The 22,763-nt window shown below is 40.1% G+C and overlaps 1 protein-coding gene across 1 annotated transcript in view; it reads right to left on the reverse strand.

Moving 5' to 3' along the window:
* Nucleotides 1-468: 468 nt before the first annotated feature.
* The window catches only part of SAMHD1 (SAM and HD domain containing deoxynucleoside triphosphate triphosphohydrolase 1), a 52,104-nt gene continuing 29,809 nt past the window's right edge, over nt 469-22,763 (reverse strand). The window contains exons 8-16 of the mRNA XM_036108080.2: nt 21,572-21,672; nt 21,291-21,399; nt 19,983-20,074; nt 18,816-18,931; nt 11,423-11,562; nt 10,540-10,635; nt 5,887-5,991; nt 5,179-5,316; nt 469-2,663 (exon numbers count right to left, since the gene is read on the reverse strand). Of these exons, the coding sequence (XP_035963973.1) occupies nt 2,529-2,663; nt 5,179-5,316; nt 5,887-5,991; nt 10,540-10,635; nt 11,423-11,562; nt 18,816-18,931; nt 19,983-20,074; nt 21,291-21,399; nt 21,572-21,672 (1,032 nt within the window). The 3' untranslated portion in view covers nt 469-2,528. The remainder of the gene's footprint in view (nt 2,664-5,178; nt 5,317-5,886; nt 5,992-10,539; nt 10,636-11,422; nt 11,563-18,815; nt 18,932-19,982; nt 20,075-21,290; nt 21,400-21,571; nt 21,673-22,763) is intronic.

The raw sequence follows: 22,763 nt of genomic DNA on the forward strand, positions 1-22,763 counted from the left end.
GCTCAACTGGTGAAACTAATAAAGACTCTGGTAGCATCTTTTTCTAGAACACTGAGGGCTTCCTGTCGGCCACCAGCATACGGGGTTCTTGCAAATCTCTAATTTCACAAGGAAGATATGAAAGCAGCAAATGAACAATATGCCTATTTGGATAAAGAAGTTGAATCTCTGTAGATGGGAACCTAGGGCAGGTTAAAAAGGAGGAAAGATATGTTTCCTGACACAAGAGCTCAGGAAATGAAGAGACATCCATATCCTGTCCCATGACAATGTCTGCCTCCTGTCAGAAAACCAAGTAACATAAGTCCTGTTAAATATCATCCCCTCTCTTGCAAACCAAACATAGCGTTGACATAGTCAGATGCATCTGGGTAGATTCCTAGACACATTTCATTTGCAGAACAGGGTGCAGACTGGGCACACATGTGTGAGAGGAAGTCATTAAGGAAAACACCTTTGGTTTCAAGATGGAGATACATTCATGAAGCTTTATTGCAGCTATTTTCCTCACCCAAACAAAGTAACAAATCATTTAAACTCAGTTCTTACATTCTCAAGGTGACAACAGTTCAGTAACTCTAGAGGTTAAGTTGTTAAAATCTCAGTTTTTATACAAATAGTGAAGGTGTTTGTTAAGAAAAATTTAACCTTGTAAATGGCACATGGTTCTGATAATTAAAACAGTTGCCAAGAGCATAAAGTGCAGCTGACTTATATGTAAAGGGTGCAAACAAAGTTGATTCAAGTTATTTCTCAGATAGCACAATGATACAATGTTGAAACCATAAAATTCCAGAGTAAACCACAATGATTTAAAGATAGGAGTTGCAGAAAGAAAACAATCTTAGCAGAAAAACATTACATTCTTGACCTTGAGTCTGGATACACTAAGTCTGAGCCCCACAGTTCTCCCCACTGAATGTTTCAGAGGTACCTCGGCCAACACAGATATGACCCAGTCCCATGGCTCACTTCACTTGTGCTTCTAGGAGCCCACATGTGGACACATCCTCACCCACACAGCATTATGGTGGAAGTGGGGGAGGGTTTTAATTACTCTCCTATGAATTAGGGTCAACTCTTGATCATCTAGTGGGGGATGGAGGAGGGGGTGGTGGTTATACAGAATGGCAGGTATCTCTAATACTTTTCAGCCTAGTGTCAACAGAACAGAACTTGATTACACAGTAGAAGGTGGCAGCATTCCTAAGACTGTGGATAATCTGCTGCCTATAGTCTGAGTTCCTTCCTTCCTCCCACTTGCTCTTGCCTGCAGCCAGGCCTGGCTCCCCAATCCCAGCCTGCCATGGAGGCTTTTGTAAGGGAGTGTCAAAGCATAAGATGTTAAGGGCTTAGGACTCCCATTCCCCACTGCCCTGCATCTACAGGACCCTCTGGCTACCACCAGCTTTGGCTCTAACTCCAGACTTTATTCTTGGTGAAGGTCTGGAGAACTGGCAATTGTGTGTATATGGAGGTGGGGGTGGGGGCCCTCTGCACAGAATTGCTCAACCACAGTGGTGCCTACTCCATTGCAGGAGGTAAAGAACAAGCGTGGGGAATACTGGGCCACGGAGGGGAACTTGGAATTCTCGGGATAATCACTCATTTCATCCCAGGCAGCTCAGTCTTTGCTCTGAAACCCATAAAATGCTCACTGAACCAGCAAAAACAAAGTCCCAGCTCTGAGTAGCCCCAAGAATGGCTTCTGTGACCCTGATCAGCTTACAAGGGAAATTCAGACAGAAGGTCGGAGGGGAGCCTTCTCCAAGCTGAGCAGTGATAGTGAAAAAGACCTTGGGACATGGACAGTGAGTATTCAGGAGTAAGAAACTGCCCAGGTCCGGGGCTGCAACTGACCCAGAGAACAGCCTCCCCAGAGGCAGTTTTATGTCCCACTCCAGAGAAGGCCAGAGCCCTCAGACCTTTTCAAAAAATTAATCATGCCTCTCACTCAGGAGTTGGAGCTAACTCCCGGCCCTCATTTCCTACTGTTTAGTCCAACCTGGCTAAAAGGGTGAGGGAAGGTCTTTCACGAACATTCAGATCACTTAAGAAGAATTGTCCTCAAATTCGAGGTGATGGGTACCTCCCTCAAGGGGCTAGGATTTTGTTTCGTTCTTAACCATGGCTGTTTACGACAGTCCCAACTTCAAATTCCTATGTGCACCTTCTCTCATTTCTAAACATTTTTTTTTTTCAAAAACAATCATATGTCATAAGAGTTCAGAGTACCTAAATTTTTTTTTTTTGTTATTCTAAGAAAATAAGACTACTAGAGAAAGACTTTAGTTACAGTTAAAATAGACAAGGTAACACTTTCCATAGCATGTATAGCAAGATTTGCCTAATACCTTTTTGTTTCTTTGGATAAAAATTACTTAGCTTCAGCATGTGTGTATATTCAAAATATAAAAAGCACTAGTTATCACTAAATTTGTAGAACTCCACGACCAAATTCCCTACGTTAGTTAATACTGCTGGGGGACAGGGAAGAAGGCTTTATGTAAACAACTAGTTGCAAACATTCACATTGAGTCATCCGGAAAAAGCTGCTGTCTAGATTTGGACACTTTCTGCAAGTGATCTGGGCTCTGGGCTGAATTTGCGTTATTCCACTCCATTTTTCGAGGTGTTATAAGAGGGGCTACAACGTCACCATCCTGTCAAGAAAAGAAAAACCAGGAACAAAGAAAAGCCAGTTTTCATAACTTTGAGTGAAATCCTCATGTGCACCTATCGTTGTCTTGCAGATAGATTGCTTCTAGACATACTTATTCTTGGGAAACCCTAAATTACATATATGCCCTGTGCTTGGGCCAAATTAGAAACACCACAGTCCTGAGCAGGTAAGAGCCTCTGTAGGAAAAGCTATCGGACCTATTCTTCTCAAAGATGGCCAGAGGCAGGACACCACAGAGTTCTGACTCCTCTGCCCTCATACACTTTTCACGAAACACAAACTCTATCTTTCTTTTTTTGAAAACACCAATTGCTTTTATCTTTTTATATTATTTTATTTTTTTTAGGGAGAGAGGGGTGGGGAGGGTCAGAGGGAGAGACAGAATCTTAAGCAGGCTCCACACTGAGCGCAGAGCCCAACATGGGGCTCGATCTCATGACCCTGAGATCATGATCTGAGCCAAAATCAAGAGTCAGATATTTAACTGACTGTGCCACCCAGGCGCCCCTCTGTCTGTTTTTCCAGGAAAAAGCGGGACTTCACTGGATCCCTGCTCCTCTCTTGCCTAGTCCCCCCCTACAATAAATGATATTCCTATTTGGAAGACCCTTCTGGCTCAAAGTCAACATTATTTGCCTTTAAACTCATCTCTATTTCTATCAAGCGTCCTTATTTCTACCCATTCTAATTTCAACTCTAGTGAATTTTGTAAATACAAACTTGAATGTCACTCTCCTGCTTAAAACACTTTAATGGCTTCCATTGCTCTTGGCCTACAGGACTATGCAAAATCCCCTGGACCCCTCCCCTAAAGGCACCATGTTCTCGCCCATCTTCTGGCCTTCCCCCCTCCATCGACTTTACCCAGCTGACTCCTTCTCATCCATCCTTCAAGTCTCAGCTTCTAAGTCCTTCTTAAAATAAGCCTTTCCCAACCAACCAAGCTATGGCTTAAATCCTTCTCCTTTTGGCTCCACTAAGACTCTGGGCACCCTACCCCAAAGCACTTACCACACCACCACAATTGTTATTTACTTGTTGCCCCAACAAGACTGTGGGAACTATGTCTGTCTTAGGTACTGTTCCATCACTGGTACCTAACATAGGACCTGGCAAAAATCCTCATTCAATGAGTGAATGTATCTTCATTTTAAAGTAGTTATTGCCAGATGGCTGAACTTCAACAGCCTCTTGTCTCTCTAATTCCAGTCTCTCCAAGTTCCAATCCATCTGCTGCTAGTTTTCTTTCTTAATCAGAGGTTTAGTTTCCTTAGGTGCTACAGCACTTCCTCATTCCCATGGGTCTCATTCTAGTTGGAGATAACAAATGCAGAAGGAAGTAATGATGGCAGCACCTAAGGAAACTCTTGAAATCTCTCAATGGTTCCCTCCCCACTGTTCATAAGAAGTCTTCTTTCTTAGCTGATTATGCAAGGCTCTCCATAATCTAGTCTATTCTTCCCATTCAACCTCTCATCACTCAACAGTAGGGATTCTTGAGTCCACATAGCTGGTCTCCTCACAGCCCCCAAACACACTCCACTTGTTCCAGTTTCATGCCACTGGGTTACTCCTCTAGCAACCACATCCACCTTTTCTCCCTGCTACTCATTCAAACATAATCCAGCCTTCTGGACCCAGCAGAATCGCTTCTCCTTCAGAAGGCTTTCCTGACAGCTCTCAACTCTTAGAATCCTAACAGAACTCATCTGTATCACTCCTTCCGGCACTTGATAAAGTACCGACTACCGGGTTGCTCCTTCATTTTGTTTCCCTCAGCACCCAATGCATGGGGGTGGGGGAAGGCAGATCCGGTGTTGTGGGAGAGCGTACTGGGCTAGGAAGTAGAATGTAGCTTCCCACCTGCCTGCCAAATATTTCATTCAGACACTCAACAAATAATCGACTGGCCACTTTCTCTGTGCCAGGCACCTGCCACGTCCAGGTCAGTAAGGGACAACTTTAACAACATCGCTATAGGATTGTCAGCTACAGCTTGGCTCCTCTTCTTCTCCATTGTCTTATTCCAGACAATTTAAATAGTTTACAGTTTTGGGAATGCTGAATTTGAAATAATAAGTTAGAAAACTTATTATCAACTTGTATGTAGCCTTAAACAATTTACTCAGCTTTGGTAACCTTCTCGGAAAGATGAGGACACTATGACTCATTTCCCAGGTAACTGGGAGGAGTGCAGACAACTGGTGAGAACATTATAAAGTACTATCACATGTTCATCATTTTGAACTTTTAGTATTAGGATAATAATGATAAACACAGTACCCACTCAAAATTGGTGTAGGAAGAAATCACTAGTTGACATAGAGTCAGACATTTTAAAAGGAAAGCTTAAACTGGAAAAACTTTTTTTTCCAAAACCATAATCTAGTGACTATAATTTAAATGAGAACTCTTCAGAGGGAAGTAAAGATCTCTTTTAGTTTTTACTTAGAAATAAAAAATTGTGCAAATCATGTGAATAATAAACCACCCACCTGAGGCTTGGTGAAGTCTCTGATTAAGCACCAATGAACAAAATGTTGTTGTGCAACAAACAAGGTCTTTGCATCAGTCTTCTTGCAGTATACGCGAATTAGCTGCTCTTCAAATCTCTCTGGCAAAAGCTCTGAAACCTTTTCAAAGAAGAAAAGATTTCACTGTCATCTTGAGTTCATACATTGAAGAGAGGTTAGCTGTTCCTAAGCTCCATTCTATTTTTTTTTGAGATCTTATTTATTTGAGAGAGAGTGTGAGCGAGCAGGGAGAGGACAAGCAGACTCCCCGCTGAACACAGAGCCCAACATGGAGCATGATCCCAGGAACCTGGGATCATGACCTGAGCTGAAGTCAGATGCTTAACTGACTGAACCACCCAGGTGTCCCAGCTCCATTCCTGATGTTATCTAAAAACACCATGTAAAACGCAGATTTATCAGGGCGCCTGGGTGGCTCAGTCATTAAGTGTCTGCCTTCAGCTCAGGTCATGATCCCAGGGTCCTGGGATCGAGCCCCGTATCGGGCTCCCTGCTCAGCAGGAAGCCTGCTTCTCCCTCTCCCACTCCCCCTGCTTGTGTTCCCTCTTTCACTGTGTCTCTCTCTGTCAAATAAATAAATAAAATCTTTAAAAGAAAAAAACAAAACGCAGATTTATCATAGATTTGCGAAATGCCACTACAGTCTATTTGTTTTACCTAAGTAGTTACCTGATCTTTAGTTATCATGACTGCTTTGCTGAGGTCACTCTTACAATAGAAGCGAACATGATCAATAGGATTCTTGTCTTCCATTCCATAATCCATGTTGATAACCTTAATAAAAGCAATAAATTAGTGATCACTCACATAATAGTGAGAATTGAATTCAGGGTTGTAGGAGCATCACAAGAAATGGAGCAGAGCTCTCTGGAGGTTCAGGAATAAGGCACTGATAAGGTAGCTCATAGTAGAATTAAAATAACGCTGTTGCATGTGCCATAGGTTTGGTCTTGAAATCTGGATGGGGTGGGGGAGGTTATTTGTGCTTTCAACATAAGTAAGGTGTAAAGTCTCCACCTATGTGACAGCCACTGTGACGGGTCCTGTAGGTACAAGGAAACCTGATACAATCCCAGCGCCCACAGCATGTGTGGCCTAGACTGAGGTTGAACAAATAATTATAAAAGTAACGACCTAACTACATTTGTTCTAAGAGCTACCAAGGAGAAGCAAAGGGTGCTGTGAAACTTTGGAACCGGGGAGCCTAGTAGTCTGGGGCTCCCCGGAAATGACTGGGCATGTTTTCCTGGGAAAGTGAGCAGGAATTAGCCAGGTCTGTCTATGTGGGAAGGAAATGAATTCCAGGCAGAAGAAACAGCTCTGAGGCACAGGGCTGCCATGGTCCACTGGGTTAAGTAACGCTGAACTTGGAAGAATAGTTCTTGTATGGTGATGGCGACAGACAAAAGGTTCAGGAGTAAATGAGAAATAATAAAAGAGAAGACAACTCTTAGAAGCTTGACTGTTGAAAGATGCAAGAGAGAAGAGTACCTGGGAAAGGTAAGGGAGTTGCAGGGGGGCAACTTTTCAATGAACTGGACCCTAAAGAAGAGGAGAGAAGTGAAGAGTATGATGTTTGCTGTTTTCCTGAGATGAAAGTCTGTTTAATTGCTGATGGGGAAGTCAGAAAGAGAGGACAGAATGGATCCTGGGGTTCCACAGAAATGCTAAGATGAATGGCTCTATGGTGTACTACTCAATGTTGTAGCCACTAACCACATGAGGCTTTTTAATTTTAAAGTTATTAACATTAAATACAATAAAAAATTTACTCAGTTGCAGTAGTGACGTTTCAGGTGCTTAACAGCCGTGTGTAGCTAGTGGCTACCAAAATGGACAGCACAATTATACAGAACATTTCCAGCATCACAGAAAGTTCTACCAGACAGCCCTGGTCTAGAACACAAGTAAAAGGATTACTCTTAGCCTTTGATAAGAAGAGAGACATTTTCCCACTACCAGAGGGAAGGCTGAACACAGCTGCAGATGGAGGCTTATTCGGTGTGTGTAGGTTGAGAGTGTTCCTATCTAATGGCCTATATTTTATCTCCGAAATAAGGGCCAAAGTGGGGTTAGTCCCAGTGAATACAGTTGTGGGCAGGGAACAGGGCTGGAGGTCTGAGAAGAGTGGAGATGGTTTGGAATAGTCATTATGGAGACTGGGAGAATTGCACTAAGCCTACCAGAAGCCCAGAGGGCCCAATGAAGATTGGGGACTATGAACTGCCATTCAGCCTTTTGCTGGGTAGATGCAAAGAAAGGAAGGGAGTAGAGGGTAATTGTAGAAATTGACTGAATCCATCACAGAATCTAAGATTGGGAGAGAAATAGAGATCGTTCATTGACAAGCTGGAAGAAAGTGAGGCGACAATAAACTAGAGGTCCTGAAGAGCAAGGAACAAGCACATAAGGTAAAAGGGGTTTTAGGACAGACAGGATGCTTAAAAATCAGTGATTTTTAGAGGAAAGGTATTTTCAAATATCGGTATGGTTTAGAATGTAATCTGCTGAGTGTTGGCCGAGGTAGAGTGGGTAAAGTCACCGAGGATGAGGATGAAGAGATCAATCAGAATTGGCCAGCCTTGTGGACTATGAAGCCACCAAGGACCACTGCAGGAACTGGAACAGGGAGAAAAGCTCTAAACCAGCCCAAAATCTTCAATTAAGAGGACAGCAGGTTGGGAGATGCCGGTCTCAGAGGAACAGGGATCTTGCATAGGGTCTCGAAGTGATACTAGGGAACAAGAGGACTGATGAACAGGAAGGCCTCCTGACCCTGAGGAACACGCTTTTCCCGAAGGGGCTGCAGAAGCATCAGGTTCTCAGGGAACAGCCAGGATGCAGCAAGGGCAAAGAGAGTCAACAAAGAGGCTGAGGATCCAGGGAAGCGTGTTAATTATGGTGTGGAAGGGCTCCATGGACAGGACTGGGAGAAAGGGTGGGTCTGGAAATAAGAGGGGGAAAAACTAGAGTAATGGGGTGATGATGGTACAGAAAAGAACAGACGATAAGAGGAGCTTATCCTGTGACTGGTTCCTGAAGAAAACAAACAAACAAAAATGGCCTATGAGGTTCCTGCCAGTACCTTGTGAGAGAAAAGAAGACACCGAGGTTCAGCTCTGGTCCTGAAGTCAGACCAGGGGTGTGTGTCCCCGCGTGTGTGTGCTACTGGCTTTGAGAGCTGCAGCGAGTGTTCTGCACGCCTTTACCTGGGAGGGAGCAACGGCTCCGTCTCCCCATGAACCCAGGGCTGGTGCCATCCTAGGCTTCTCTTCTGGGTGCTGTTTCATGTGGGGAGGGACCCAACGGAGCTTTGACACTGTTACACATTATGGTAAGGTATGAACACTAATCAAATTTTCAGCAATTTTCAGGAGTGCCACCAGCTCTTTGGTATTTATTTCCTTGGTTTTAGACTAGAAATAAAAGGCAATACCTATTTTCTCCAAAACATATATAACTAGAAATTCCTCCTTAAAGCAGATTTGATAAAATGGTTATTTTTCTAGAAGGGCAATACTATAATAGTTGGAGTTCCCGTTCTTAACCAAGGAAGGACTCAAGAGCAAAATGTAGCTACAGATCGACAACTATGAATCTTTCATTCTAAATAGCAAAATTAAGTTTTATAGCCCATTAAGTAATCATAAAAGTTACTACACACACTCTTAAAAGGAGGCACATATAGTAAAATGTACCACATAAATATATTACACTGTCAAACTAAAATTGAGAGGCTAATACATAATAAGACATTTAATTAGCAAATTGCTTTCTCAGAATACAAAAGGGCTTTACCCATCTTAACCCCGTCTTCACCCATCTTTTTCTGATTATGAAACTCTTCTACCATACTCACCGTAAAAAAAAAAGTACCTGCAACTCCATCACCCAGGCAGAAACAATGTTAACGTTTTACCAATACATTCAGAATTTTTTTCAGGGTGCTCACTATACACACACGTGTATATACATTTAAAGAAACAAAAATAAAATCATTCTGAATGTATTGCTTTTTTAGTTATAAATATCTTCTCGTGTTAAAAACAACTTTTAATGTTTGCATTACTCCACTATATTTCCTATTGAGAGATACATCCTTCCCCCCCTTATTTTACACTATAATAATGCCACAATATATAGATTTGTGCTTGTTTTTTGTTTTTCATTCTTTTTTCAAAACTGATCATCTCCTTACAACAAATACCTAGAATGAAACTGCTGGGTTGGTTAACATCGACTCTCATGTGGTCTCCTATATCAATTTACATTCCCATTTTCACATACTTTTATCGTAACAAAATCTTATAGAATTTTTTGTTCTGACATGTCTGATAGTCAAAAAAAATCTTTCATTGCTCCATCAATTTGCCTTTAGGTTAAAGCAAGCTTAATCATGTGTGTGCTGTCTTCTTCTACGTCTCTTCAAGTACTTCTGATCCTATATTCATTAGCAGATTGCACTTTGAGAGAAAAACCAGATGGGAGGTCAGGGATTGACTAGGATAGTGCACTGAATTGAGGGCATTGCAGACCCTCAAGTAAAGCACTGAGGGCAACGGAGGACATGTGACAGCCCAGGGAAAACATTCGGGAGAGTAAGTTCTTTCAGAATCTCAGAAACTCAGAAATTCAGAAAATCCCTTTATTCTGGTGTAATTTCATCTAAAGAAACAGGAAACCGTAGCCTGATCTGCAGGTGTGAGGCACTTCAACCCTCAGCCAAGTGACTAGACTGGGTCCAAGGACAATTCACTTGTTGCATCCCTTGGTAAAGAATGGTTATGGAGAGATCACCCTTCACCAAAGATGCATCAACAAGAAAACAGCAAATGAGAGGCTTATTGAAAAAAATTCATGGGCAACACTGTCTCAAGATTTCAGAAGAGTAGAACTCTGAAAAGCAGTTCCTATAAGAAACAAAAAAAAATGTGAAGAAGCCATTTGATAGTCTTGTTAGGATACAAGACACTACAGTCTCTATGAAGGAGCTAAAAAGTCTTTTTCCTTTGTATGCATGGACAATTTTAAAAAATAATTGGCATAGATTACTTTTGTGATCAAAAAAACATTCAAAAATCAATATACGCAATGTTCTGCTAACCACATGATCACGATTACATTAAAAATATCAATGTCAAAGAAAATTTTAAAAACTGGCTAATTTTGATTCTTTGAGATCATAGGTGATTCTTTTCCTTCCTTCTATTTTTCTGCATTTTCCAAATTTTCTTTAATGAACATGTACTACTTTTATAATGGAACGGGGGAGGCTTTAATCTTAAAAAAATTTCTCAGTATATTATCGGGCTAACTACTTACATCCACTATTAAATCTTCAGCCTTCAGTTCAGCTTCCAGCAATACGTCACTAGGTTTAGCACTGGCAATTTCCTCTGGAAGGCGTTTATAGTCTTCCTAGAAAAGACAAGACTCCTCATGTTAGCACCCCAGTTTTTCATCATTAAGTGTTTATGCCACAAAAGGTTCCCTCTCTGAAAATGGCACTTTACTAGGAAAAGTGGGTAGAGATAGCCCTAACAAATACGTGGCTTCTGCTTCTGCCATCCTTCAAACAAACCACAATAGAGTGATTCTCTTAACAAAATGTTCATGTTAAAAAAAAAATGTGGCATTGACCTATTAGTAAAATAAGAGGGAAGTGTTAGGAGGCAGGGTGTGGTTATCAGTACGGCTCATGTTACTGGTTTTCTGGCAAAGAGAAAAACCTTCCACAAGCAAGAGGGGAAAACAGATATAGATATTTGGCATGCACCATCTGGGAGAACCTGATACAGTGTGAAAGAAGAAATTATGAACAGCAGGTCCTTAGCGTCTCCGTGAAGCTCATGCAGATACCGTATTTTGAGGCCCCATTTTCTTGCCATTGGATCTAGCCAAAATTTGGGGGGCCCCCCTCACTTCTGGGATGAGAGAGTAAAGGTTTGGACTAAGTCAGACTTGGCTTTGAATACTGGCTCATTAACTGTGCTTCCATAGGCAAGTTATTTAATCTCTCCCAAGCCTCAGTTCCTTCATCTACAGGACAGACCAAAGAACACGTTATTGATGAGAAGATTAAGTAAAAATGAATGTAAAGGGCTTAGAACAGAGTTATGGTATTATGATGGGTTAATGGTTTCCTCTTGGAGGACAAATGGAAGAGAGAGACCTTTCACTACTGGAAAGGTGTTTGACAACTTACCCTTTCAATTTTTGTTTTTCCCTTTGGCTTAGTCTCACCCACATACTTGTATAGATTACGGTATTCGATTTTTCTTAAAATCTCTCGTGCTGCATCCAGTTTTGGATCAGAAGAATATAAAATCTCCAGAAAAATGTTATCTGCCAATTTGATAAAATTTCAGTTAGATTAAGATGAAAAAAAAGATTTAAGAGGACTCATACACTACTGTACTTCTGGAATGATTTCAAGTGGACATTTAAATGTAAGCACAGTAGAACATCCAATGTCTTGGATCTGCTTCACGATAATCTAGTGAATGGGAGAGGGTAGAGATTAAGCAAGACTGTACTGGAGTTGATGGCTTACAGCTGGGTGATGGGAAATAGGGGTGTATTAATTTGTTGTTATGTTTTGTTTTCTTAAAGAGAATGATATTTAAGTAATTGTAAAATTATGTCTGAGATCTGCTTCAAAATAGCGTAGTATCTTATGGAAGTGGTCGGATAGAGTAGATGACGCAAAATTGCTGTGTTGATAATTGTCGCAGCTAAGTGATGGGTACGTGGAATTTGTAAATTTCATAATAAAAAGTTTTGTAATGTTCCATTCCATGATAAAAGCAGAAGTTGGTTCTTTTTTCTTTTAAGATTATATTTTATTTTTTAAGATTTTATTTTTGGGGCACCTGGGTGGCTCAGTTATACATCCGACTCCGACTCTTGGTTTCAGCTCAGGTAATGATCTCAGGATCATGGGATCGAGCCCAGTGTCAGTGGGCTCTTCGCTTACCAGGGAGTCTGCTTCTCTCCCTCTGCCTCCCCCCACCCCCACTTGCATTCTCTCTCTCTCTCTCTCTAAAATAAATAAATGTTTTTATTAAAAGTTCTTTTTTAAAAAATACTTTATTTATTTGCCAGAGAGAGAGAGAGAAAGAGCACAAGCAAGGAGCCCAATGTGGGATTTGATCCCAGGACCCTGGGATCATGACCTGAGCTGAAGGCAGTCACTTAACCGACTGAGCCACCCATGCGTCCCAAATAAATTAAAAAAAAAAAAAAAAGAAAAAGAAGATTTTATTTTTAAGTAATCTCTACACCTAATGTGGGGCTTAAACTTACAACCCTGTGACCAAGAGTCTCATGCCCTACTGAGTCAGCTAGGCGCCCCAGAAGTTAATTTTCTTTTCTTTTATTCCTCCGACTTCTTATTTTGAAAAATTTCGAAATAAAATACCTTTCGCCTAAATCCATCAACTGCTAACATTTTTCTACATATGCATACACTGTGTATGTGTATACACAATTTTTTTTGCACACGCACAAATTTTTGATGAAATATTTGAAAATTACAGACGTCAAGACCCTTCACTACTAAATACTTCTGCATGTATCTCCCAAGAACAAGAACATTCTCCTACATAACCACTATCAAGTGCCAAAAAATTAAAGACTGATATAAAAATATCTAACATAACAGTCTATACTTGAATTTGCTTAATTGTTGAAATAATGCAATTTATGGATTTATGTTGCTGGATAGAGAAACCAATCAAGCATTATGGATGACATTAGTTGTCATATTCTTTAGTCGCCTTTAATCTAGAACTAAATAATTCCCCTGACTTGTTTCATGATGTTGACATTTTAGAAAAGTTCAGACACTCATTTTGGACAATGTCCCACACTTTGAACTTGTCTGTTTCTTTACCATTAGATTCAGGTTAAACACTATTGTCAAGAACACAGGATGTGCCTGGCTCAATGCATCAGGAGTCACATAATGAGATGTTACCATTATTGGTTGTTAAATTCCATCAGTTGGTTAAGGCAATAATCCCAGCTTTCTCTATTATAAATGTATTTTCCCTTTTGTAATTAACAAATAATCCACAGGGTAATATTTTGAGACTGTATGATTATCCCAATAAGTTTTCAACCAATGGCTTAGCATTAATTGGTCATCGTTGACTGAGTCAATTATTGCATTTTGCAAAATGAGTTTTACCAAAAATGCTTTTTCTTGGCAAAATAAAATATTAACAGCCTTATGTCATTCACCTCACTGATGTGTATACATTCCTCCCTAATCAATCTACAGTTAACACATTCCTCATCCTCAGTGATGCTTTTTACAAACCACCTTTCCATCTATAGTTTTTATTATTTCTTTACATATTATTATACACACAGTTTGAAAAACAGCAATTTTACTTTAACATAATAAGACCACGCTTTTCTAATCCATGCCTTTAGCTACCCTATTCCTGGGTGAATTAATGGAATGCTTCCCCCATCACAGGATCTCACTTCTTTTTATTTTTTTTAAGTAATCTCTACACCCAACATGGGGCTTGAACTCACAGCCCTAAGATCAAGAGTCACCTGCTCTACCAACTGAGCCAGCCAGGCGTCCCTCACTTCTTTTTTTAATTTAATTTTTTTTAAGTATTCTCTACGCCCAACATAGGGCTTGAGCTCATGACCGCAGTATCAAGAGTCACATGCTCCACTGAGTGAGCCAGCCAGGTGCCCCAAAATCTCACTCCTTGAAAGCCTACCTAATCTCCAAGATTCATCTCAAAAGGCACCTCACTGTGAAATCTTCCTCAATCCAACCAAACTAGAGATGTAATTCCTCCTTCCTTTGAACCCCACAGAATTTTACTGATGGTATTTCTTATGCCTTTTACCTTATTCTTATAAGGTACAGGCTTTTAGGTGGACTTACATTTCAATTTCTGTTGGGTAAGCAGGTAGAAGAGGAATTACTGGATCATAGGATAAATATATATTTATATGAAAATGTTAAACTTTTTCAAAGTGGCTGTACCATTTGCATGGCTAGTGGGAAAGCTCTATTTGTTCCACATATTTGTGTTCAGAAAAGAGTTATGTATGAAACTTAAGGACACTGCTTGTATGTTAAACTGAATAACTATATATCACTCTAAAATAGTGTAAGCAACATTCAACTTTGGAGCCGGAAGACTTGAGTTTAGCTTTGCCATTTATTAGGATAAGTTGCTTTCCCTCACTTGGCCTCTGTTTCCTCATTTGAGGAGGTGGTCTTTTTTCTTTTTAAGATTTTATTTGTCAGAGGGAGAGAGAGAGAGAGAACACAAGCATGGGGAGCGGCAGGCAGAGGGAGAAGCAGGCTCCCCGCTGAGCAAGGAGCCCGATGCGGAACTCGATCCCAGGAACCTGGGACAATGGCCTGAGCCAAAGGCAGACGCTTAACCGCCTGAGCCACCCAGATGTTCCTTGAGGAGTTTTAAGTAGCTGATCTCTAAGGTCCTTTTAAATTTAACATTCTATCATTCCAATTTAATTAAGGGATTTTGGGATAAGGGGGCTTGCAGAGGAAGGAAGGGAAGTAAGGTCCACCTATTGCCTAGGAATACTGAGGGATAAAGACTAATGTAAGAAAATGGTTACCTAAGACAGTGGTCATAACATTTGCAATGCTTAAGATAACCAACTTCTATGTAAGCTGAAACATTTATAGGAATATTTATAGGAACATTTATAAATAGGAAATTAGGAAGCAGAAAGGACAGATAAACTATGTTCATATGATGAACTATTACTCAGCAATAAAAAGGAATAAACTAGTGATGCGTGCAGTCTGGATGAATCTCAAATACTCAACATTGAGTAAAAAGGAGTACAGAGAGGAGTACACACTGTATGATTCCATTTATATAAAAGTCTAGAAGAGGGGCGCCTGGCTGGCTCAATTGGAAGAGCATGCGACTCTTGATCTCAGCGTCATGAGTTTGAGCCCCATGTTGAGTGTAGAGATTACTAAAAATAAACTTTAAAAAAGTCTAGAATTGGCAAGTTGTAGTTGTTTCTAGGGGTGAGGTGGGGGCAGGAATTGACTGGGAAGAAGCATAAGAGAACTTTCTAAGGAGAAGATGAAGTTCTGTATCTTGCATTTGTCAAAACACTAGCAAATGTATGTAAGATTTGTACATTTATACAAATTGCATGTGAATTTTACATCAGAAGGAAAAAAATCTATAATTAATTTTTGAACTTTAGTTAATCTGCATGCTAAGGGAGTTAAGGTAAAGTGTAGTGGTATCTGCAATTTATTTTTTTAAAAAGATTTTATTTATTTATTTGACAGAGGGAGAGAGAGCACAAGCAGGGGGAGTGGCAGGCAGAGGGAGAAGCAGGCTCCCCACAGAGCAGGGAGCCTGATGCAGGGCTTGATCCCAGGACCCTGGGGTCATGACTTGAGCTGAAAGCAGCTGCTTAACTGACTGAACCACCCAGGTGCCCCATGCAATTTACTTTAAAATGCATCAAAATTGGGGCACCTGGGCGGTTCAGTCAGTTGAGCGTCCGACTCTTGGCTTCAGCTCATGTCATGACCTTAGGGTCCTGGGATCGAGCCCCATGTTGGGCTCTGCACCCAGCAGGGAGTTTGCTGGAGATCCTCCCCCATCATGCACGCGCGCGCACATGCATGCTCTCTCTCTTCCTAAAAATAAATTATCTCTTTTTAAAAATTAAAAAAAAACTTTAAAATGCATCAAAATTAAGATGGATTAATAAGATGGATAGATGGATGGTAAGTGATAGATAAGTAATAAAGCAAGTTCAGTAAATGCTAGAATTTAGGGGGTGAATGGTAAGTGATAAGTAATAAAGCAAGTTCAGTAAATGCTAGAATTGAGGGGGTGAGTGTAAAAGTGTTCACTGTAAAATTCTTTCAACACTGTTGTAGGTTTTCAACACTGCCCGATAAGTGGAAAAACATTCTAAAAAATTAAAAAACAAGAACTGGAGACTTCTAGATAAAGTAAGTTGACTTTTGGAAAAGCAGCAAAGGTAACATGTAAAGGCCCACATGGACTTATTCCTTCCAGGTCATGTAGTTAAGGCCAAAAGGATTATAGGACTGCTCCGAATAGTATGCAAGAAAGATAAGATTATCCCTGTCTCAAATGATGACAGCTGAAAATTCCATACACTTGTTCTCCCATACTCTGGCAGATAAAGCACAAAAATGTGACCTAATATTTTGTCTGGCATTTTTGACATTAATACAATATCCAAATGCATAATCAGTGGATTCATCTCACTGAACAGGGTAAAAGCCAGTTTGGGCATTATAGAACCTTCATGATGAGCAAGAGCTATGTATAATCATGTGGTAAGATCATATTAAACTGTATACTTTATGGTTTGTCAGTTAACCCAAAAGTGCATAAAATCCCCAATTCATTTCTTTTCACCAAGAGATAGTAGAAATGTAATATAATGTTACAGGATAAATTGTTAGAACTGGCTTCTGATGAAGACCGAAGATAACTTTTTTTTTTTAAGATGACTTTTTAAATACGGCATCATCTGCTTCATTATGAACAAAGTTGAAAATAGGCCCCAACTTGCTCAAATTATTATATAACCTCATCTTTCATTCCTATGAACACAACAGTGGGAGGTTAGTATCTACTATGATGTTATTAAAACAAAACACAGAAACAATTTAGATACACATTATCCCCTGTGAGGGACTGTGTCATCTAATCTAGATTAATTAAGAAGGAAAATCACTTGTTACATTATAAACCTTAAATACTGATATACACAATGTTCTGAGTGTGCACAAAGATAGCTAATATGAGGAATCACTCTTTCACTTCTAATTTTTGATTTATTTATGATTAGAAAATGACGGGCGCCTGGGTGGCTCAGTTGGTTAAGCGACTGCCTTCGGCTCAGGTCATGATCCTGGAGTCCCAGGATCGAGTCCCACATCGGGCTCCCTGCTCGGCAGGGAGTCTGCTTCTCCCTCTGACCCTCCCTGCTCTCATGCTCTCTCTCTCTCATTCTCTCTCTCAAATAAATAAATAAAATCTTAAAAAAAAAAAAAAAAAAGAAAATGACTAAAAAGTTACAAGTGTAATAGGGACTCTGCATTACCTACACGTATATTTTTAAAGAATAATACATATAACTTTTCTTATTTAAATTTCTGTTTCTTTTGATTATATTTATTGAAATATATGTTAAGTCTGTCAAACTCAATACTAAATATTTGGGCTTGTATTTTGTATGTCCTGCCCGCCCCCATTTCATTTTACTGGCAATTCATTTTTAGTGCTCTACAAAAGTATCCATCTGCGAATGGTTGGACACGAAGAATACTGGTTCTTCAAAGACAGTCTCAGGAACTGGTATGGGTCTCATTCGGGCAGCGTGCTGCAGAATCAAACAGTGATGGAAGAGTAGTAGTACCAGTCACAGGAACCTCATGGAGAGTGATCTTGGCTGTCTTAGGCCACTGAGCTTGTGTTGTTTTTGCTCATTTTAAGAATCTCCAGCCTTGAGTGCCTGGGTGGCTCAGTTGGTTAGGCATCTGCCTTTGGCTCAGGTCATGGTCCCAGAGTCCTGGGATCGAGTCCCACATCAGGCTCCCTGCTCAGCGGCAGTCTGCTTCTCCCTCTGCCCTTCACCCTGCTTGTGCTCTCGCTCGCTTGCTATTTCTCTCTCAAATAAATAAATAAAATCTTTAAAAAAAGTATCTCCAGCCTTTCCATGGATTCTACAAGCTATGTGACTGCTTTCTAACTTTCTTCTTAAACAGAATCAGTTTCGTGATATGCAGCTAAGAACTGCAACTGGTACATACTTTTTTGTCTACTCCTTTTGCTTTGCTGATCTTTATTGCTCAGTCTGCACTTCCCCATGTGAAATAACCAGCTGCAACTCCTTCACCTCTCCCTTCCCACCCTAAGCTGCAGGTTTCGTTTCTGCTTTAGTGTGGCAAAATGTTCCTGGTTCCCTGTGTTTTACAACAAAAATAATGTTAAAAGGGCGAGTCTGCTATTAGTCCAGCTGTATTATAACTTAAATAATAGTAAATATGGGTACTTATGTGCCAAGTACGATACTAGGTGTTACACCTCATTTAAATACTACAACAAAACTCTATGCAATGGGGCGCCTGGGTGGCTCAGTCGTTAAGCGTCTGCCTTCGGCTCAGGTCATGATCCCAGGGTCCTGGGTTCGAGCCCCGCATCAGGCTCCCCGCTCAGGCGGGAAGCCAGCTTCTCCTTCCCCCACTCCCCTGCCCCTGCTTGTGTTCCCTCTCTGGCTGTTTCTCTCTGTCAAATAAATAAATAAAATCTTTAAAAAAAAAAAAAAAAAAAAAAAAAAAACTCTATGCAAAATAGCAATACTCCCATTTTATAGATGAGGAAACTAAGAGAGAGGTTAAATAACTTTACCAAGGTTATATTGTTAATACAAAGCAGAGATAAAACTCAATTCCAAAAGCATATAATCACTTGAGAAGCCAAATATATTGGAATGTTTGGAAAATAACCCATCTGTAATCCAGGGACAGCTTACAGTTTATCTGAGATGGACCACCTATGTAACCTTCTGGCTCTTACCTGTTAGCTTAGTGAAGGCTTCCATGTCATCAATTGCTGTAGAAATGTTATACTTTTTTCCTTCAGCACCTGTAATCTCTATGTAGGGGTCTGCTTTGAGGAAAGCATCTGTAATCCTAAAGATCATTTCATAAAAATGTATGCTTATGAGAAAATTTGAGTATTTGCTTAATGCCATGCTTAAAGTTAAAGAAATCTTTCTACTTCAGAGAAGTAAAATCCTGAGACGTGATGTTCTAAAGACAACTGTTTTTGGATCATACATAAATGCATAAATAAGCGCATGGTGATTTGTGAGCTACCATGTTCACTGGGATCCAGGCATTATGTAGGGCTTTGGATATATTATCTTATTTAATCTTTCCAACAAGATAGACGTAATCAGCCTCCATTTTATAGATGCAGAAATGAAGTATTTTCGTTTAACCAAGTTAGGAAGAAGCAATACCAGGCTTTGAACCTAGATCTCTCTGACTCTCTGAATTAAAAACAAACAAAAACTTCTTATCAAAGGAACAACCATACAAATGGGTGACTGTATTCTAACTAGTCTGCTCATGTCAATTTAAAACTATTTCAGAGACATGGAATAACTCAGACTCTACTTTTGAGAACTCTCCATGGGTCTTTGAGTCTCATAGAGAAGCATGGCCGTGCTTGTTCTGTACTTGGCCCAACTTTCCTGCTACGGTTCCCACTGGGTCTGGGAGAAGAGGTGAAATTCCCATCGGCTTCACTATTTTCCACAAATAACTGACAGGGTGAGGACAGATATTAATCTTCATCCTTAAAATTAATTTTTTGTCATTAGTTTTAGAGTGTCAATTATTCACATCTTATCTCTCACCTTGATACTAAGTGTCAATTATTCACATCTTATCTCTCACCTTGATACTAATACCCGGCACAGAAGCAACTAGCTCTGGGGAGGTCTAAGCCATGCCTCTTCATGTCTAGTTGAAGCCAACTCTTCCACCCTTCATCTATCCCCTTTATTCATTCTCCTCCTTTACTTTATGCTAGTTTTTTGTTGTATTAAGGGAACCATTTTAGATTTATTCATTTAAAATTCACTTGAATTCATCTAGAAATCTCAACTTGACCCAAGAATGATCTAACAAAGCATCATAAAAAATTTTATAGAGAAATAGCAGTCGAATTTCTTACATCGTATCAATGATGTTGCCAACTTTGTGTTGATAAGCTCTGCGGTGCAAAGAGTTACGAGTATGGAACATGTCATACAGATTCCCAACCTCCTGCAGGAAAACATGAAATAAATATTAATGCAGGGTCAGGTTATATTACCCTTGTTAGTAGATAAGTACATAGGACAAGGAAAAGGGATGCTGACAGACAAGAAGGCTATGCACAGGAGCTACCTCATTAAAATCCCTGAGTCCATTAAAAAACTACAAGGCAGGTTAGGAAAACCATTTCTTCTGGGTTTGCAACTTTTCTTCTTCTTCTTTTTTTTAAGACTTTATTTATTTGTCAGAGAGAGAGCAAGCACAAGCAGGGGGAGCTGCAGGCAGAGGGAGAGGGAGAAGCAGGCTTCCCGCCGAGCAGGAAGCCCGATGCGGGACTCGATCCCAGGACCCTGAGATCATGACCTGAGCCGAAGGCAGACGCTTAATGACTGAGCCACCCAGGCGTCCCTCAACTTTTCTTCTTAATCTATTGTTTTAATTCTGTAGCAGGTTGTTTTAGGCATCTTCAATATGTTTTTTAATCTTCTCAACAAGTCTAGAAGTTAGGCATTATTCTTCTTATATTCTTTATTCTCAAAAGACTTTTTTTTTTTTTTAAGATTTTATTTATTTGTCAGAGAGAGAGCACAAGCAGGGGGAGCAGCAGGCAGAGGGAGAAGCAGGCTCCCCGCTGAGCAGGGAGCCCGATGCAGAACTTGATCCCAGGACTCTGGGATCAAGACCTGAGCTGAAGGCAGATGCTTAACCGACTGAGCCACCCAGGCATCCCAAAGAAAGACTTTCTATAGTACAATCCCATACTACTCTTTAGTTACATGACTCTAATCTAGCAGGGACCTAATGATTTAGTATTTTACCTATTATGAAACACTAACATAGATCACTAACTATGGTTAAGGATGAGACTTGAATCAAACTTTCTGGGCTGAAACTCCAGTTCTGCCATTTATTAACTATATGTCTTCTCTGTGCTTCAATTTGCTCACCTATTAAGTGGCATAAAAATAGTATCTATTTCACAGGGTTGTGAGGACCAAGTTAATCCACCTAAAGCACTTAGAACAGTGCCTACCACAATACTCAATAAATGTCTGTTGTAATTTTGCAGAAGTGAAAAGAACTTTTAGATATTCACAAGTGCTAACTGTAAAGTAAAAAGATTGACAATTTACCAGGTTGTGATTTTTCCAAATTATTGAATGATTACTTCTAGACTTGGAACTAGGAACTACACCTTCTTTATTGTTCCTCTGACATAACTCACCTTATCTCTAGTACAAATACGCTTCCTATTATCTACTTCACAGACACGGGCAAATTTAATAAAGCGCTGGTAATCAAAATTATTTTGGATTCCAAGATGATGGCAGTCCCTGGAAAGATTCCAAAGCAGAGAGATGAAATTTTTCAACGAGGAAACTGTACCTTAAATATTAACACTAAATGTACACAAGAATTTCATTTTTTATTTATTTAAGTAAAAATTAAATATATTTAAAGCATGTAAGGATTTTAACCAATTTTTCTGAAGTGTTCAGTGCATACCTGGCAAAATAATCCCATTTGTCCACGTCAATGCCATTTCTTTTATTGGCCACTATCTCATAAAGGAAGCTTTTCTCTTTAGGACGCCCTTTATATGGCCACTGGAAGACAAGAAAACTCACCAAAGTTTTAGGATATGAACCATATCTATTTACAAGCAAAGCAAAGCAACTGTGTTCACCTAAAAATCATAAACAGATACTTGAATGGGAATGTGAGATAACTTAGAAGGTTCTACTCTTTCCTTCTTCCACTTAATTCCTAAACTATTAGAAAAAGTTAAAGAAATGCTAAGGTATGTGATATCCTGTTAATACTAAACCTTGTGCCATTGAAAGGATCCTAACTCGGGGCGCCTGGGTGGCTCAGATAGTTAAGCCTCTGCCTTCGGCTCAGGTTGTGATCCCAGGGTCCTGGGATCGAGTCCCACATCTGGCTCCCTGCTCAGCAGAGAGCCTGCTTCTCCCTCTGCCTCTGAACCTCCCCCTGCTCATGCTCTCTCTCTCTCTGTCTCAAATGAATAAATAAAAAAAATCTTAAAAAAAAAAAAGGGGATCCTAACTTGTTACATTTCTCATAACCAACAAGCTTTCTTCTTTTCTTGGCTTAAAAGTTTCTTTAAAATATAAAATCTCGGGGCGCCTGGGTGGCTCAGTCATTAAGCGTCTGCCTTCAGCTCAGTCATGATCCCAGGGTCCTGGGATCGAGCCCCACATCGGGCTCCCTGCCCAGAGGGGAGGCTGCTATTCCTGCTCCCTCTGCAGCTCCCCCCCGTTTATGCTCTCTCTCTGTCAAATAAATAAATGAAATCTTAAAAAAAAAATTTTTTTGAAGCTCCCATATTTTGGAAATAGAGTATTTGCTTCAAAATCCAGCTCTTCATCTTATATCTTACAAATAGATTTGTATATTTATTCAAGGAAAAAAAAATTTAGAGGGAAATTATTTTTCAACTTTTTTTATTATTTATTTTTTTTAAGTATTTTATTTATTTATTTGAGAGCGAGCATGAGCAGGAGGAGAGGCAGAGGAAGAAGCAGACTCCCTGCTGAGCAGGGAGCCCCAGGTGGGGCTTGATCCCAGAACCCTGGGATCATGACCTGAGCGGAAGGCAGATGCTTAACCAACTGAGCCACCCAGATGCCCCATTTATCTGTCTATCTATCTATCTATCTGTCTGTCTATCTATCTA

This window comes from Halichoerus grypus, chromosome 10, assembly GCF_964656455.1.
Source record: "Halichoerus grypus chromosome 10, mHalGry1.hap1.1, whole genome shotgun sequence".
NCBI classification, from domain to species: Eukaryota; Metazoa; Chordata; class Mammalia; order Carnivora; family Phocidae; genus Halichoerus; species Halichoerus grypus.